The sequence below is a fragment of the Strix aluco genome, chromosome 27, assembly GCF_031877795.1.
Source record: "Strix aluco isolate bStrAlu1 chromosome 27, bStrAlu1.hap1, whole genome shotgun sequence".
Taxonomy (NCBI): Eukaryota; Metazoa; Chordata; class Aves; order Strigiformes; family Strigidae; genus Strix; species Strix aluco.
Genome location: NC_133957.1, coordinates 7,414,351 through 7,431,782, shown reverse-complemented (window position 1 = coordinate 7,431,782; position 17,432 = coordinate 7,414,351). Strand labels below are relative to the sequence as shown.

Genomic DNA, 17,432 nt, shown 5'->3' with positions numbered 1-17,432 from the left:
GTTGATGGGGTGTCCCCAAGGGGGTGACAGGGTGTCCCCAAGGGGGTGACAGGGATGTCCCCAAGATGGGGTTGACGGAGTGTCCCCAAAGGCGTGACAAGGTTGTCCCCCGGGGGGTCCCCAAGGGGGGGGGGGTGTGACAGGGAGGTCCCCAAGGGGGGTGACAGGGTGTCCCCAAGGTGGGGTTGATGGGGTGTCCCCAAAGGGGTGACAAAGGTGTCCCCAAGGGGGGTGACAGGGTGTCCCCAAAGGGGTGACAAGGTTGTCCCCAGGGGGTTCCCCAAGAGGGGGGGGATGACAGAGAGGTCCCCAAGGAGGTGACAGGGGTGTCCCCACTGTGTGTGTGTTGTCCCGCCCCAGACTGGCACAGCCTGCGTGTGGCAGGGCTGGTGGTGGCCGCCATCCTCTGTGTCATCGGCATCATCGTCCTCCTCAGTGAGTGTCACCGGGGGGTCCCCATGTCACCGGGGGGAGGGGGGGGGTCTCTTTGTGTCACAGGGGGGTCTTTGTGTCACCTGGAGTGTCCCTGTGTCACTTGGGGGGAGTCCCCATGTCACCGGAGTGGTCCCCAGGGGGTCCCCTGGGCTCGATGTCCCTTGGGGGGGACGGGGACATGTGTCTTGTCCCCTTCCCCCCCCCCCAACAGGTGTCACCTCTTGTGTCCCCTCCCAGGTGGGAAGTGCAAGTGCCGGAGCAAAGCCAGGTGGGACATGAGGGGACATTGGGAGACACTGGGGACATGGGGGGTCATGGAGGACAAGGGGACACATGGGGGGTCATAGAGGACACAGGGACCTTGGGGACACATGGGGGACATTGGGGACATGGGGACACATGGGGACATGGGACATTGGGGACATGAGGACACATAGAGGACAAGGGGGACACATGGAGGGACATGGGGACACAGGGGACATGGGGGGACACATGGGGGGACACATGGGGTTATGGAGGACATGGGGACATGGGACATGGGGACATTGGGGACATGGATGTGGGAGGACATGGGAGGACATGGGGACACGGGACACATGGGGGGACACATGGGGGACATGAAGGACATTGGGGACAATGGGGACACAGGGGACATGGGGGGTTATGGAGGACATGGGGACACACATGGGGGGATAATGGGGACATTGGGGACACAGGGACACATAGAGGACAAGGAAGGACACATGGGGGGACATGGGGACACATGGGGGACATGGAGGACATTGGGGACACAGGGGACATGGGGACACAGGGGACATGGGGGGTTATGGGGGACATGGGGACACACATGGGGGACATGGGGACACACATGGGGGACATGGGGGTCTTGGGGACAATGGGGACACATGGGGGGATAATGGGGACATTGGGGACATGGGGGCACATAGAGGACAAGGAGGGACACATGGGGGGACATGGGGACACATGGGGGACATGGAGGACATTGGGGACAATGGGGACATGGGGACACAGGGGACATGGGGGGTTATGGGGGACATGGGGACACACATGGGGGACATGGGGGTCATGGGGACATTGGGGACATTTGGGACATGGGGACACATGGGAGGACATTGGGGACACATAGAGGACAAGGGGACACATAGAGGACAAGGAGGGACACATGGGAGGACAGGGGGACACAGGGGACATGGGGGGACACATGGGGTTATGGAGGACATGGGGACATGGGACATGGGGACATTGGGGACATGGATGTGGGAGGACATGGGGACACGGGACATGGGGACATGGATGTGGAGGGACATATGGGAGGACATGGGGACACAGGACATATAGGGGGGACATGGAGGACATTGGGGACATATGGGGGACAATGGGGACATGGGGACACATAGATGACATGGGGGACACATGGAGGGACATGGGGACACGGGACATGAGGGCCATGGAGGACATGGGGACATGGATGTGGGGGGACATGGGAAGACATGGGGACACGGGACACATGGGGGGACACGGGGACATGGAGGACATGGGGGGACATGGGGACATGGGGGACACATGGGGGGGTCACAGAGGACATGGGGGTGTCACAGCCCCTCTAACCCCTCCCACCCCCCGCAGCCGGCACCGTCCCCCTCCGGAAATGTCCCACCTTGTGGGTCCCGGTAAGTCCCCTCCCCCCCAGCCTGGGGACACCCCCAAGTGTCCTGGGGGGAGGACACACCCCCCAGCTGTCCGGGGGGGGACCCCCCAGGTGTCCGGGTACCACCTGACCCCCCCCCATTTCTCCACAGGAGCCGCCAGCACGTGCTGAGGTGTCCCCATGTGTCCCCAAGCCCAGAGGGGACCCGGGTGGCCCCAGTGACACATGGAGGTGGGGAGAGGGTGGGGGAGGAGCGGGTTTATTTTGGGGTGAAATCCCCCCAGAAAAATGCAAGGAAAGGGGAAATTAATAAAAGAAATGTTAAAAAAAAAGGTAAATTTGGTTATTTGGGGAGGGGGAGGGGGAGGGGAGCGTTCCCTGTGGTGGCATCAGGGAGAGGGGACAGAGGGACAGTGGTGGCACTGGGGATGAGGCTGGGTAGGTGGTGGCACCTGGAGGTGACATTGAGTTGATGGTGGCCTTGGGGACATCAGGTAGATGGTGGCACCTGGAGGTGACAAGATGACGTGGGGCCAACAGTGACATTGGGTTGATGGTGGCCTTGGGGACATCGAGTAGATGGTGGCACTGGGAGGTTACAAGGTGATGTGGGGCCAACAGTGACGTTGGGTTGATGGTGGCCTTGGGGACCTTGGGTAGATGGTGGCACCAGGTGACATGGGGCCAATGGTGACATCAGGGACAGGGATGGCATGGGACTAATGGTGACACTGGAACTGGGGGGATGCTGGGTGAGGTGTTGAGGACAATGTGGTGCCGATGGGTGACACCAGCAGGGGACAAGGTCCTCATGTCCCCAGTGACATGGTGGCCTATGTCACCATGTCCCCTCAGGCACGGAGGTCCACAGTGATGTGGTGGTTGATGTCCCCACGTCCCCAAGGTGCCCACATCCCTGGGGACATGGTGGCCCATGTCCCCAGGTCACCTTTGGTGACGTGGTGGCCCGTGTCCCCCATCTCCCTTTGGCATCCAGGTGCACGATGACCTGGTGACTGATGTCCCCATGTCCCTCAGGCACCAGGTCCACGGTGAGGTGACAGGATGGTTGATGTCCCCCATGTCCCTCAGGTGCCACATCCGTGGTGATGTGACAGCTGATGTCCCCAAGTCCTTCAGACCCTCTATGACATGATGTCTCCAGGTGACAGATCCACGATGGCATCCCGATTGATGTCCCCATGTCCCTCCAGCCCCCAGCTCCACGATGACGGGATGTTTGATGTCCCTCAGACCCCCCAACTCCACAGTGACACGATGACCAATGTCCCATGTCCTGGTACCAGAGGATGTTTGACGTCCCCCGCGTCCCTCAAGTGCCCAGATCCACGATGACATCACGGCCGCTGTCCCCACGTCCTTCAGCCACCTCCCCGCTGTGACATCTGATGTCCCCATGATGACGTCACGCTTGATGTCCCTCACGTCCCACCACAACGGTCCCTCAAGACCCCAAGTCAACGGTGACATGCCGGTAGATTTGGGTGGCCCCTTTGAAGCTGGAGGCCACCAAAAAGTGACGGTGACCCACGGAGAGGGGGGCAAAGGCACGTGGCGTGGGGGCCAGCAGCTCCTGGATGGGCTCCAGGTGGCCACCGGGCCCGAGGCGGTAGACGCGGCTCGGGGCGTAGTCGTTGCCCAAGATGACGTAACGTTGGCCGGCCAACGCCAATGGTTGGAAGACCAACGAGCCCCGTGCCGGTACCTGCTGCACCTCCCGGAACATAGAACCCTCCCAACGCATCACCTGGGAGCAAAGGATCATGGGAAGGGTTGGGTGGGTGGTGGGCATCATGGGAAGAGTTTGGGTGGGTGGTGGCCACCATGGGAAGGGTTGGGTTGGGTGATGAGCATCATGGGAAGGGTTGGGTGAGTGGTAGAAATCAGAGGAAGGGTTGAGTTGGGTGGTGGCCACCATGGGAAGGGTTGGGGTGGGGCGGTGGCCACCATGGGAGGGTTGGGGTGGGTGGTGGGCCACCATGGGAGGGTTGGGGTGGGTGGTGGGCATCATGGGAAGGGTTTGGATGCATGGTGGACATCACAGGATGGGTGTGGGTTGGATTGGGTTGGGTTGGGTGGTGGACATCAGAGGAAGGGTTGAGTTGGGTGGTGGCCACCGTGGGAGGTTGGGGTGGGTGGTGGCCACCATGGGAGGGTTGGGGTGGGTGGTGGGCATCATGGGAGGGTTGGGGTGGGTGGTGGGCATCATGGGAAGGGTTTGGGGTTGGTGGTGGGCATCATGGGAAGGGTTTGGATGCATGGTGGACATCACAGGATGGGTTGGGTTGGGTTGGGTTGGGTGGTGGATGTCAGAGGAAGGGGTGGGTTGGGGTGGTGGGCATCATGAGAAGAGTTTGGGTGGGTGGTGGCCACCATGGGAGAGTTTGGGTGGGTGGTGGCCACCATGGGAGAGTTGGGGTGGGTTGGTGGGCATCATGGAAGGGTTGGGTGGGTGGTGGGGCATCATGGGAAGGGCTGCATTGGGCCAAGAGCATCATGGGAAGGGTTCATACGGGCATCATAAACAAATGATGGAGATGGACCCCCATGGACACGTGATGGTGATGGACCCCCATGGATACGTGATGACCCCCATGGGCTCATGACACTGGTGGCCCCCCACAACCACAAGATGGTGATGGACCCCCCAATGCTGGTGGCCCCCCATAACCACAAGATGGTGATGGACCCCCAAGGACCCCCCAATGCTGGTGGCCCCCCATAACCACATGATGGTGATGGACCCCCATGGACACGTGATGGACCCCCATGGACATGTGATGACCCCCATGGACTCCCCCAATGCTGGTGGCCCCCCACAACCACGTCCTGACACCAGACATGCCCCGCCCCAGCCCTGCCCTCACCTTGGCGTCCCCCAGGAAGCGGGTGAGGCAGAGGAAGACGTGACCCCGCAGGCGGAAGTGCTTCGCGGCGTAGACGTCGGGCACGTGGGGGATGTCGGTGTGGGGGGCGAAGGCCGCCCCGCTCCACCGGTAGACCAGTGGCCTCCTCGTGCCGCTGCAGACCACCAAGGCCGGCCGCCCCCCCAGCTCCAGGAACTCCAGGTGGGTGTCGCGGTGCCACGGCCGAAGGGGCTTGGTGGGGGTAGAAGCCCGCCCCCCCCACCGAAGAGGGTGCTGGTGCCCCCCTTGGAGCTATCGGCCACCCCGAGGTACCAGTGGCCACCAAGACGGGCGCTGGCCACCGCGTTGGGGGCGACGTAACCGGCCGCTCCCCCAACGCCTGCAGCCGGACGAAACGGCTACCGGGGCCACCTGCCCGGCGCCAGACGGCCGAGCCCCCACCCAGTTGGGCCACCACCACCACCAACGCCCCCCCCAGCTGCAGGGGGTGGCAGGCCACCGGGGACGAGCCTGCGGGGACAAGGACACGGGTGACGTTGGGGGTGGGCGGGGGGGTGGAGGTGACCATGAGGGGGTTGGGGACAAGGTGATGGAGGCAACTCTATGGGGACGTTGGGGACGTTGGGGTTTGGGGTGATGGCGATGACCCTATGGGACATCAGGGACGTTGGGGTGATGGGGATGAGTCTTTGGGACAATGGGGACATTGGGGTTGGGGTGACAGTGATGGCCCCTATGGGGACATCGGGGATGTTGGGATGATGGGGACGAGTCTATGGGGACATCAAGGATGTTGGGGACGTCTCTATGGGGACATCAGGGACATTGAGTGACGGTGATGACCCTATGGGACATTGGGGATATTGGGGTGATGGGGACAAGTCTATGGGGACATCAGGGACGACTCTATGGGAAACATGGGGGGACGTTGGGGTGACGGTCATGACCTTATGGCGACATAGGGGACATTGGGGTGATGGGGACAACTCTGGGGACATCAGGGACATTGGGGTGATGAGGACGAGTCTTTGGGGGACATTGGGGACATTGGGGTTGGGGGTGACAGTGATGGCCCTATGGGGACATCGGGGATGTTGGGGTGATGGGACGAGTCTTTGGGGACATTGGGGACGTCTCTATGAGGACATTAGGGTGACAGTGATGACCCTATGGGGACATTGGGGACATTGAGATGATGGGACAACTCTGGGGACATGGCGGGATGTTGAGGTGACGCTCATGACCTTACGGGGACATAGGGGACATTGGGTTGATGGGGACATTTCTATGGGGACATCGGGGACATTGGGGGTGACAGTGATGACCTTGTGGGGACATGGGGGACGTTGGGGTTGGGGTGACAGTGATGACCCTATGGGGACATCGGGGACGTGGGGGTGATGGGGACGAGTCTATGGGGACATCAGGGACATTGGGGACATGGTGATGACCCTATGGGGACGTTGGGGTGATGGGGACCAGTCTATGGGGACATCGGGGACATTGGGGTGATGGGGATGTCTCTAGGGGGACATCGGGGACATTGGGGTGACAGTGATGACCCTATGGGGACATCGGGGACATTGGGGTGATGGGGATGACTCTTGGGGACATCGGGGAGCTCTTGGGCTGAGGTTGTAGCCCACGAGGGTGTTTTGGGGTCCCCCCCTAATTTGGGGGGGTGCTGGGATGGGTTTGGGGCTCCCCAGGACGTTCCTGAGCTCCTCTGGGACATTTTGGGGGGGTTTCAGGCCATTTTGGAGGGGCTCTCACCAACATTTTTGCCCCCCAAAATGACCATTCGTGGGGTCCTCCAGGGCATTTTTGAAGGTCCTCAGAATATTTTGGGGGTTCTCCAGGTCATTTTGGGGGTCCCCCCAGGACACTTATGAGGTCCCTTAGACCATTTTGGGGGTGTTAGCATGAGATTTGGTGTCCCCAGGGGCAATTTTGAGGACCTTCGGGTCATTTTTGAGGTTCTTCAAACTATTTTGACCCCTCAGGCCATTTTTTGGGGTGTCCTGGGCCATTCTTGGGGTCCCCCAGGCCATTGTTGGGGTCCCTCAAGCCATTTTTGAGGTTCTTCAGACCATTTTTGGTGTAGTCTGGGCCATTTTTGGGGTGATAACATGGGGTTTGAGTCCCCAGGTGGTTTTTGAGGACCTCCAGGCCATTTTTGAGGTTCTTCAGCCCATTTTTGAGGTCCCCCAGGCCATTTTTGGGCCCCCTGGCCATTTTTGAGGTCACTCAGACCATTTTTAGGGTCCCTCAGGCCATTTTTGGACTGTTACCATGTGTTTTGGGGTCTCTCAGGACATTTTTTGCTCTTCTTCGTGCATTTTTGAGGTTCCTCAGCCCATTTTTGAGGGTCCCTCAGCCCATTTTTGGACCCCTCCCTAACCATTTTTGGCATCCCTCCAGATCTTTTTGGGGTTCCTCCTTACCAGGATGGGTTTTGGGGTGCCGGGACTCACCGTTGATGATGGTGGGGGCCCGGAAGCGCCCGGCCCAACTGGTCCCACTCCAGGAGGGCGCAGGCACCGGCGAAGGGCTGGGCCAGGGCCACCCCTGGGTGCCCCCCCAGGGCGAAGGGCTCGGCCGCCAGCGAGGAGAAGGGCAGCGACTGGAAGGGTCGCAGTTCTGGGGACACCCCCCCCCCCCCCAAACACCCCCATTAGCTCCTGGATGGGTCCCCACTCTGACACCCCCCACCCCCCTCCCCCACATAGACACAGAATGGGGGACCCGGGCGTTCAGGATTGGGGGGACCCAGGTGTTTGGGGTTGGGGGGGACCCCGGTGTTTGGGATTGGGGGGACCCAGGCATTCAGGATTGGGGGGGACCGGGTGTTCAGGATTGGGGGGACCCACATGTCTGGGATGGGGGGACCCACACATCTGGGATTGGGGGGACCCAGGTGCTTGGAATTGGGGGGACCCAGACATCCAGCATCGGGGGAACCCAGGCATCTGGGATTGGGGGGACCCAGGAGCTCAGGATTGGGGGATCCACATGTCTGGGATGGGGGGACCCAGTTGTCCAGGATTGGGGGGACCCAGGTGTCTGGGATTGGGGGGACCCAGGTGCTTGGAATTGGGGGGACCCAGGCATCTGGGATTAGGGGGGACCTGGGCATTCAGGACTGGGGGGGACCTGGGGTGTTCAGAATTGGGGGGACCCACATGTCTGGGACAGGGGGACCCAGTCATCCAGGATTGGGGGGACCCAGGTGTCTGGGTTTGGGGGGACCCCTGTGTCCAGGATTGGGGGGACCCAGGTGTCTGGGTTTGGGGGGACCCCTGTGTCCAGGATTGGGGGGACCCAGGTGTCCCGAATGAGGGTACCCGGGGATTTGGGATTGGGGGGGATCCAGGCATCTGGGTTTGGGGGGACCCACGCGTCTGGGTTTGGGGGGGACCCCCCCAGGCGCGGGGGGGGGGGGGGGGGACACACCCGTACCGGAGACGAGGCAGTGGAAGTCCCGAGGCTGGAGCTGGGCCAATGGGGTGCCCTGACGGTGGGGGGGTCCCCGGCAGCGCCCCGCTTCGGCGGGGGGGGGTGGCGCTGCCCAACCAGGCCACCAGCCAGCGCAGGCGACAGTCGCACTGGAAGGGGTTCCCCCGCAGGTCCCTGCACCCCCCAAACCCCCCCTCAGCCGGATGGACACCCGGGTCACCCCAAATGTCCCCCCCCGTCCCCCCCGTGTCCCCATGCCCCCCATCGCTGTGTCCCCATGGCCTCCATGGCCCTCCCAGTACATTCCAGTGCTTCCCAGTGAAGCTCTGTGCCCATCCCAGTGTCAGCCAATCCCCATGTCCTCCTGTCCCCCCCCCCCCCCATGTCCCCCCATGGTCCCCCCAATCCCCCCTGTGGCCCCCCCATGTTCCCTGGTGTGTCCCTGTGTCCCCCTGTGTGTCCCCATGTCCCCGTGTGTCCCCCATATCCCCCCATGTCCCTCATCTGTGTCCCCACACCCCCCCTGTGTGTCCCCCGTGTCCCCCCAAATCTCCCTGTGTGTCCCCCCCTCCTGTGTGTCCCCCATGTCCCCTCAACGTCCTCTATTTGTGTCCCCATGTCCCCCTGTGTGTCCCCCATGTCCCCATCTGTGTCCCCATGTCCCCCTGTGTCCCCCCATGTCCCCCTGTGTGTCCTCATGTCCCTTCATATCCCGTGTCCCACATGTCCCCCCATGTCCCCATCTGTGTCCCCATGTCCCCCTGTGTCCCCCCATGTCCCCCATCTGTGTCCCCACATCCCCCTGTGTGTCCCCATTGTCCCCCACATCCCTCTGTGTCCCCGATGTCCCCCCATGTCCCCCATCTGTGTCCTGACATCCCCCTGTGTGTCCCCATGTCCCCCATGTCTCACCATGTCCCCCCATGTCCCCCATCTGTGTCCCCATGTCCCCTCACATCCCATGTCCTCCCGTGTGTCCCCCATGTCTCCCATGTCCTGGTGTCCTCCTGTGTGTCCCCATGTCCCCCCCATGTGTCCTTCCATGTCCCCCAGTGTGTCCCCATGTCCCCCCATGTCCCAATGTCCCTGGTGTGTCCCCATGTCCCCCCACATCCCATGTCCCCCCATCCCCACGTCCCCCATGTCCCCCCATATCCCCACATCCCTCATGTCCCCCCACATCCCCCCGCATCCTCACGATGTCCCATGTCCCCCCCCATGTCCCCGTGTCACCCACAGCTGCGTCAGCGTCTCCAGCCCCTGGAAGAGGCCCCGGGGGCAGCGTCTCCAGGCGGTTGTTGGCCAGGCTCCTGTGGGGGACACGGGGACATGGGGACACAGGACACCAGGCGCAGGGTGGGGGGGGGTGGGGGGCAGAGGGGGCCCCCAAGCTGTCCCCAGTGTCCCCAAGGTGTCCCAGCACTGTCCCCAGGGGTGCCCCAGGATATCCCCAGTATCCCCCGCTGTCTCCAGTGTCCCAGGGTGTCCCTGGTGTCCCCAAGGGCATCCCCTGTGTCCCCAGGGGCATACCAGTGTCCCCAGGGTGTCCCCAGTGTCCCCAAGGGCATCTCCAGTGTCCCCAGGGGCATACCCAGTGTCCCCAGGGTGTCCCCAGTGTCCCCAAGGGCATCTCCAGTGTCCCAGGGTGTTCCCAGGGTGTTCCCAGTGTCCCCAGGGTGTCCCCAGTGTCCCCAAGGGGTATCCCAGGATCTCCCCAGTATTCCCAGCAGCCTCCAGTGTCCCCAGGGTGTCCTAGGGATGTCCCCAGGTGTCCCCAGCATGTCCTGGGGTGTCCTCAGGGTGTCCCCAAGGGCATCCCAGTGTCCCTGGGGTGTCCTCAGTGTCCCCAAGGGCATTCCCAGTGTCCCCCAGGGTGTCTCAAGGGTGTCCCCAGTGTCCCCATGTGTCCCAGGGCTGTCCCTGGTGCCCCCAAGGGCATCTCCAGTGTCCCAGGGTGTCCCCGGTGTCCCCAGGGTGTTCCCAGTGTCCCCATGGTGTCCCCAGGGTGTCCCCAGGGTGTCCCTATGTCACTCACAGGTAGAGCAGACCCCGGAGCCCCCGCAGCGCCGTGGGGGCGATTGTCCCCACGTCATTGTCCTCGATGAACCTGGGGACACCGGCACCGCTGGGACCCCCAGTGTCCCCCCCCCAGTACATCCCAGTCGCTCCCCAGTTCCCCCCAGTACCCTCCCATGCCCTCCCCAGTCTCTCCTGGTGTCTCCCAGCACACCCCAGTGCCCGCTGGTGTCCCTCCCTAGTGCCTCCAGTCACGCCAGGGCCTCCCAGTAAAGCCCAGTGACCCCCCAAATCCCCCACAGTCCCTCCCCAGTGTCTCCCAGTCGCCTCCCAGTGCCTCCCAATACAGCCCAGTGCCTCCAGTGCCTATCCAGTGCCCCCAGTGCCTTCCCAGTGCCTCCAATGCCTCCCAGTCCCTCTCCAGTGCTGCCCAGTCCCCACCCAGTGCCTCCCAATACAGCCCAGTGCCTCTCCAGTGCACCCAGCGCCTCCCAGCACCCACCCAGTCCCTTCCCAGTGCTTCTCAGCACAGCCCAGTGCCCTCCAGTCCCTTCCTCGTGCCCTTCCCATCCCCTCCCAGTGCCCCCCCCAGTCCTTCCCAGTACCACTCACAAGTATTCAGCAGCACCAGCCCAGCGAAGGCCCCGTCCCCAATGGTCCCCAAGCGCCCGGCAGTGACCAACCTGTGGGGACACACCACTGTCACCCCTGGGGACACCCCCAGGGACACCCCACAGCCACCCCCCAGGGACACTCTGGAGACTCTCAGGGGGACTTTGGGGACACTTCAGGGACCTTGGGGACCTCAGGGACACCCTGGGGACCTTGGGGACACTCCCAGGGGACACCTGAGGGACACTCAGTAGACCTTGGGGACACTTTGGGGACCTTGGGGTCATGCTGGGCACACCCTGGGGACCTTGGGGACACCCTGGGGACACTCAGTGGACCTTGGGGACACTTTGGGGACCTTGGAGACAACCTGAAGACCTTAGAGACATCCTGGGGACACCATAGGCACTGTGGGGGACACCCTGAGGGACACTTTGAGGACCTTGGGGGCCACCCTGAGGCCACCCTTGGGGACCTCAGGGCTACCTTAAGGTCACCCTTGGGGCCACCCTGGGGACCTTAGGGACAACCGAGGGGACCTTGGGGACATGGTGGATCTTGGGGACACTGTGGGGACCTCGGGGACATGCTGGGGATGGTGTGGGGACCTTGAGGACACATTGGGGACACCATAAGGACCTTGGGGACACTGAGGGGACACATTGGGGACGTGTTGGGGACCTTGGGGACATGCTGGGGACATGTTGGGGGTGATATGAGAACATTGGGGACACATTGGGGACAGCATGGGGACCTTGAGGACAGCGTGGGACCTTTGGGACACTGAGGGGACACGTTGGGGATGGTTGTGGGGACCTTGATGACACTGAGGGGACACCATGGGGACCTTGGGGACATGGAGGGGACACTGATGGGACACCATAGGGACCTTGAGAAGGGGACGACTGTGGGGGACCTTGGGGACATGCTAGGGGGGGCATGGGGATCTTGGGGACACCGTGGGGACACTGTGGGGACCTGGGAACATGCTGGGGATGGCGTGGGGACCTTGAGGACATTGAGGGGACACCATGGGGACCTCGGGGACATGCTGGGGGTGGCATGGGGACACTGTGGGGACACCGTGGGGACATGTGGAGGACACGTTGCAGATGGTGTGGGGACCTTGGGGACACCAAGGAGACACCATGGGGACCTTGAGGACACATTGGGGACCTTGGGGACATGCTGGGGGTGGAGTGGGGACCTTGGGGACACATTGGGGACCTTGGGGACACATTGGGACACGTTGGGGACACGTTGGGGACACGTTGGGGACCTTACAGCAGCTGCAGGGCCGGGGTGTCACGGAAGCTGCCCTCGCCCAGGACATCGATGTGCCACCGCACCAGGGACCTGCACAAACGGGGTTAACTGGGCCAAACTGGGCCAAACTGGGGAGGAATAGGTATCAAACTGGGACAAAAGAGTCCTGAACTGGTTTAAATTGGGTATAAGCAGGACCAAACTGGGCTAAACTGGGAGAAACCAGGACCAAATTGGGCTAAACTAGGACACTCCAGTCTTGAACTGGGCTAAACTGGGAGGGGAAGAGGTGTCAAACTGGGCTAAACTGGGACAAGAGAGTCCTGAACTGGTTTAAGTTGGGAGGCAGCAGGACCAAACTGGGAGACAACAGGACTAAACTGGGCTAAACTGGGAGAAACCAGGACCAAATTGGGCTAAACTGGACACTCCAGTCTTGAACTGGGCTAAACTGGGCCAAACTGGGAGGGGAAGAGGTGTCAAACTGGGCTAAACTGGACAAGAGAGTCCTGAACTGGTTTAAGTTGGGAGGCAGCAGGACCAAACTGGGAGACAACAGGACTAAACTGGGCTAAACTGGAGAAACCAGGACCAAATTGGCTAAACTGGGACACTCCAGTCTTGAACTGGGCTAAACTGGGCCAAACTGGGAGGGGAAGAGGGTGTCAAACTGGGCTAAACTGGGACAAGAGAGTCCTGAACTGGTTTAAGTTGGGAGGCAGCAGGACCAAACTGGAGACAACAGGACTAAACTGGGCTAAACTGGGAGAAACCAGGACCAAATTGGCTAAACTGGGACACTCCAGTCTTGAACTGGGCTAAACTGGGCCAAACTGGGAGGGGAAGAGGTGTCAAACTGGGCTAAACTGGGACAAGAGAGTCCTGAACTGGTTTAAGTTGGGAGGCAGCAGGACCAAACTGGGAGACAACAGGACTAAACTGGGCTAAACTGGGAGAAACCAGGACCAAATTGGGCTAAACTGGGACACTCCAGTCTTGAACTGGGCTAAACTGGGCCAAACTGGGAGGGGAAGAGGTGTCAAACTGGGCTAAACTGGGACAAGAGAGTCCTGAACTGGTTTAAATTGGGAGGCAGCAGGGACCAAACTGGGCTAAACTGGGAGAAACCAGCCCCATACACCCTCCCTCCCCCCCCCCCCCCCAACCCCCCCCACTGGTCCCAGTCCGACCCCTCACTGGTCCCAGTTCCCTCCCGCGCAGGGGGGCGGGGCTTCCCGCGATGACGTCATCGGTGCCCACGGAGGGGGCGGGGCTTCGGGGGGAGGGACCGGGGGGGGGGGGGGCCCTAAGGGGGGTTCAAGGGGGGGGTCCCAGAGGGGGGGGGTCCCAATGGGGGGGGGGTTGGGGGGGTCCCGGGGGGGCCCATGGAGGGGGGGGGGGGCCTTGGGGGGTTCTGGGGGGGGCCCCTGGGGGGGGCCCATGGGGGGTCCCGGGGGGGGGGGTGTCCAATGGCGGGGGTGTTCCTTGAGGGGTTCTGGGGGGGGGGGGTCCCCGCGGTTGGGGGGGGTTCCCAAGGACGGGGGGGGGGGTCCCCAAAATGTCGGAGGGGGGGGGGGGTGGTCACTCACAGCGTGGCCAAGCGGGGGGGGGAACCCCCGGGGCAGCCCCGCCCCCCCCGGCAGAGCGCGCTCTCTCGGTCGCATTCGCACCCCCCCGGGCAACCGCTTGCCCCCCCGGGGGGGACCCCAACCCTGGGGGGGGGACCCCCCAAACCTGCCCCCCCGCCCCCCGGGGTCATTCCCCCCCCCCCCTCCCGGCCCCCCCCCGCCCGTTACCAACAGCAAAACCAGCAGCAGCGGGGGGGCCCCCGCGCCACCCCCCCCCGCCCCCATGGACACCCCCCCCCCCCCCCTTCCAACTGACCCCCCCCCCAAATCTGCCCCCCTAAATCTGCCCCCCCCCAAATACCCCCCCTACAACTGCCCTCCCCCCCCGCCTCCCCTAAAACTATCCCCCCAATCCGCCCCCCCCAATCTTCCCCCCCCCAAAACTCCCCCCAAGCAGCTCCCCCAACTCTGCCCCTCCCGACCTGCCCCCCCCCCAAATCTGCCCCCCCAATCTGCCCCCCCAAAATCCCCCCCCAAAGCGGGTCCCCCCCCCCCCCCTCCCTTTTTCCCCGCTCGGGGCTGCGGCGCTGGCGATCGCGGCGTGGGGGTGGGCGGCGGCGAGGGGGCGTGGCCTAGAGGCGAGGGGGCGTGGCCTAGAACATAGGGGCGTGGTCTTTGGGCTACGGGGGCTGGTCTGGGGTGAGGGGGCGTGGCCTGGACAAAGGCGCCGCTGTTGGTCCTGGCCCGAGGCCGAGGGAGGGACAGAGGGACCTTGTCTGGGGGGGGGGGGGGGGGGTACTGGGGGGGTACTGGTGAGCGACTGGGAGGCATTGGGGGACTCTGGGGGGGGTTACTGGGGGGGTACTGGGAGGCATTGGGGGGCTCCCAGGGGTTACTGGGGGGTATTGGGAGGCTTGGGGGGGGTTACTGGGGGTACTGGTGAGCTACTGGGAGGCATTGGGGGGGCTCTTAGGGTTTACTGGGGGGTACTGGAGACTCTCAGGGGGTTACTGGGGGTACTGGTGAGCTACTGGGAGGCATTGGGGGGCTCTCAGGGGTTAACTGGGAGGTACTGGGAGACTCTCAGGGGGTTACTGGGAGGTACTGGGTGAGCTACTGGAGGCATTGGGGGGCTCTGGGAGTTATTCTGGGGTACTGGGGGGCACTGGGGGGTACTGGTGAGCAACTGGGAGGCATTGGGGGGCTCTCAGGGGTTACTGGGAGGTACTGGGAGACTCTCAGGGGGTTACTGGGATGGTACTGGTGAGCAACTGGGAGGCATTGGGGGGCTCTGGGGGGGGGTTACTGGGGGGTACTGGGAGACATTGGGGGGCTCGGGGGTTTACTGGGAGGTACTGGTGAGCTACTGGAAGGCATTGGGGGCTCTGGGGGGGTTACTGGGGGGCACTGGGAGGTACTGGGAGGCATTGGGGGGCTCTCAGGGGTTACTGGGAGTTACTGGTGAGCACTGGGGATTACTGGGGAGGTGCAGGGAGGAACTGGGAGCTACTGGTGCCTTACTGGTGGAGCCACTGGGGGTCACGGGGAGGCACTTGGGGTTACTGGGCAGTTACTGGGAGCTACTGGGAGTTACTGGGGGGTTACTGGGAGCTACTGGGAGTTACTGGTGAGCGCTGGGGGATTACTGGGGAGGTGCAGGGGAGGAACTGGAGCTACTGGTGCCTTACTGGTGAGCCACTGGGGGTCGCAGGGAGGGCACTGGGGTTACTGGGCAGTTACTGGAGCTACTGGGAGTTACTGGGGGGTTACTGGAGCTACTGGGAGTTACTGGTGAGTGCTGGGATTACTGGGGAGGTGCAGGGAGGAACTGGGAGCTACTGGTGCCTTACTGGTGAGCCGCTGGGGGTCACGGGGAGGCACTGGGTTACTGGGCAGTTACTGGGGAGGCACTGGGGTTACTGGGGGGTTACTGGGAGCTACTGGGAGTTACTGGAGTTACTGGTGAGCGCTGGGGATTACTGGCGCAGTGCAGGGAGGAACTGGGAGCTACTGGGTGCCTTACTGGTGGAGCCACTGGGGGTCGCAGGGAGGCACTGGGGTTACTGGGCAGTTACTGGGAGCTACTGGGAGTTACTGGGAGGGGCCGGCGGCGCCGGGCGCAGCCACGTGACCCCGCCGGTATTTTGGCCGCGTGGGGCGCGAGGGTAAAAATAACCGACTGGGGGGGGGGGGCAGGACTCTCGGGGGGGCCCCGGGAGCTCCGGAGGGACCCGGACGTCGGGGAGCAGGTACCGGGGGGGGGGGGGGGAGGGGAGGGGTGGGGGGGGACCCCCCCCCCCCCGCTTCACCCCTCCCCCCCCCCCCCACTGGTTTTGGGGGACCCAAGTGTCCCGGGGGGGGGGGGGGTGGGGGGGGGGTGGGGACGTGACCTTGGACCAGTTTCTCCCTGCGGCTTCCCAGTAACCCCGAGTTACAGCCCAGTGCTCACCAGTAGCTCCCAGTGACCCCTCCCAGTAGCTCCCCACTAACCCCGCTGCCCCCCCATGACCCCCGGCGGCTCCACCAGTAAGGCACCAGTAGCTCCCAGTTCCTCCCTGCCGCCCCCCCCAGTAACACCCAGCACTCACCAGTAACTTTGAGTAACACTCCCAGTGACCCCAGTGTCCCCCCAGTAACCCCAGTGCCTCCCCCACACCCGCCCAGTAACTCCACCAGTAAGGCACCAGTAGCTCCCAGTTCCTCCCTGCACCCCCCCAGTAACCCCCCATGCCCAACAGTAACTCCCAGTAATCCCCCAGTGACCCCAGTGCCCCCCAGTAACCCCCGTGCGCCCCCCCCCCACCCCCAGTGACTCACCAGTAAGGCACCAGTAGCTCCCAGTTCCTCCTTGTACCCTCCCCAGGAAACCCCAGTGCTCACCAGTAACTCCCAGTGATCCCCCAGCAACCCCAGTGCCTACCAGTAACTCTCCAGTGACACCCCCAAGTGTCCCCCCAGTAACCCCAGTGCCCCCCCCACAACCCCCAGCAACTCTACCAGTAAGGCACCAGTAGCTCCCAGTTCCTCCCCAGTTACCCCAGCACTCACCAGTAACTCCCAGTACCCCCTCCCAGTAACCCCAGTGCCACCCCATGATCCCCAGTGACTCCACCAGTAAGCCACAGTAGCTCCCAGTTCCTCCCTGCACCTCCCCAGTAACCCCCAGTGCTCACCAGTAACTCCCAGTAGCTCCCAGTGACCCCCCCCGTACACCCCCAGTAAATCCAGTGTACTCCCAGTAACCCCAATGCCCCCCTGCGACCTCCAGTGACTCCACCAGTAATTCCCAGTCGCTCCCAGTTCCTCCCTGTGGCTCCCCAGTAACCCCAGTGTTCACCAGTACCTCCCAGTCACCCCCCAGTATCTCCCCCAGTGGGCCCCCAGGACTCCACCAGTAGCCACCAGTAACCCACCAGTTCCTCCCTGAGCCCCCCCAGTAACCCCCAGTGACATCCCAGTGCTCACCAGTAGCTCCCAGTGACCCCCCCCCCCGCCCCCCCCCGGGTCCCTTGGCAAGGGTGG

The 17,432-nt window shown here is 63.1% G+C and overlaps 1 protein-coding gene across 1 annotated transcript in view; it reads right to left on the bottom strand.

Annotated features, from left to right (window-relative positions):
- Positions 1–2,347: 2,347 nt before the first annotated feature.
- LOC141915824 (leucine-rich repeat LGI family member 4-like) overlaps positions 2,348–17,432 on the bottom strand; it is a 15,260-nt gene continuing 175 nt past the window's right edge. The window contains 15 exon segments of the mRNA XM_074807696.1: positions 2,348–3,872; positions 4,993–5,255; positions 5,258–5,342; positions 5,344–5,364; positions 5,366–5,502; positions 7,467–7,497; positions 7,499–7,632; positions 8,452–8,552; positions 8,554–8,622; positions 9,686–9,726; positions 9,728–9,758; positions 10,484–10,555; positions 11,073–11,147; positions 12,361–12,432; positions 13,932–14,054. Of these exon segments, the coding sequence (XP_074663797.1) occupies positions 3,570–3,872; positions 4,993–5,255; positions 5,258–5,342; positions 5,344–5,364; positions 5,366–5,502; positions 7,467–7,497; positions 7,499–7,632; positions 8,452–8,552; positions 8,554–8,622; positions 9,686–9,726; positions 9,728–9,758; positions 10,484–10,555; positions 11,073–11,147; positions 12,361–12,432; positions 13,932–14,054 (1,558 nt within the window). The 3' untranslated portion in view covers positions 2,348–3,569.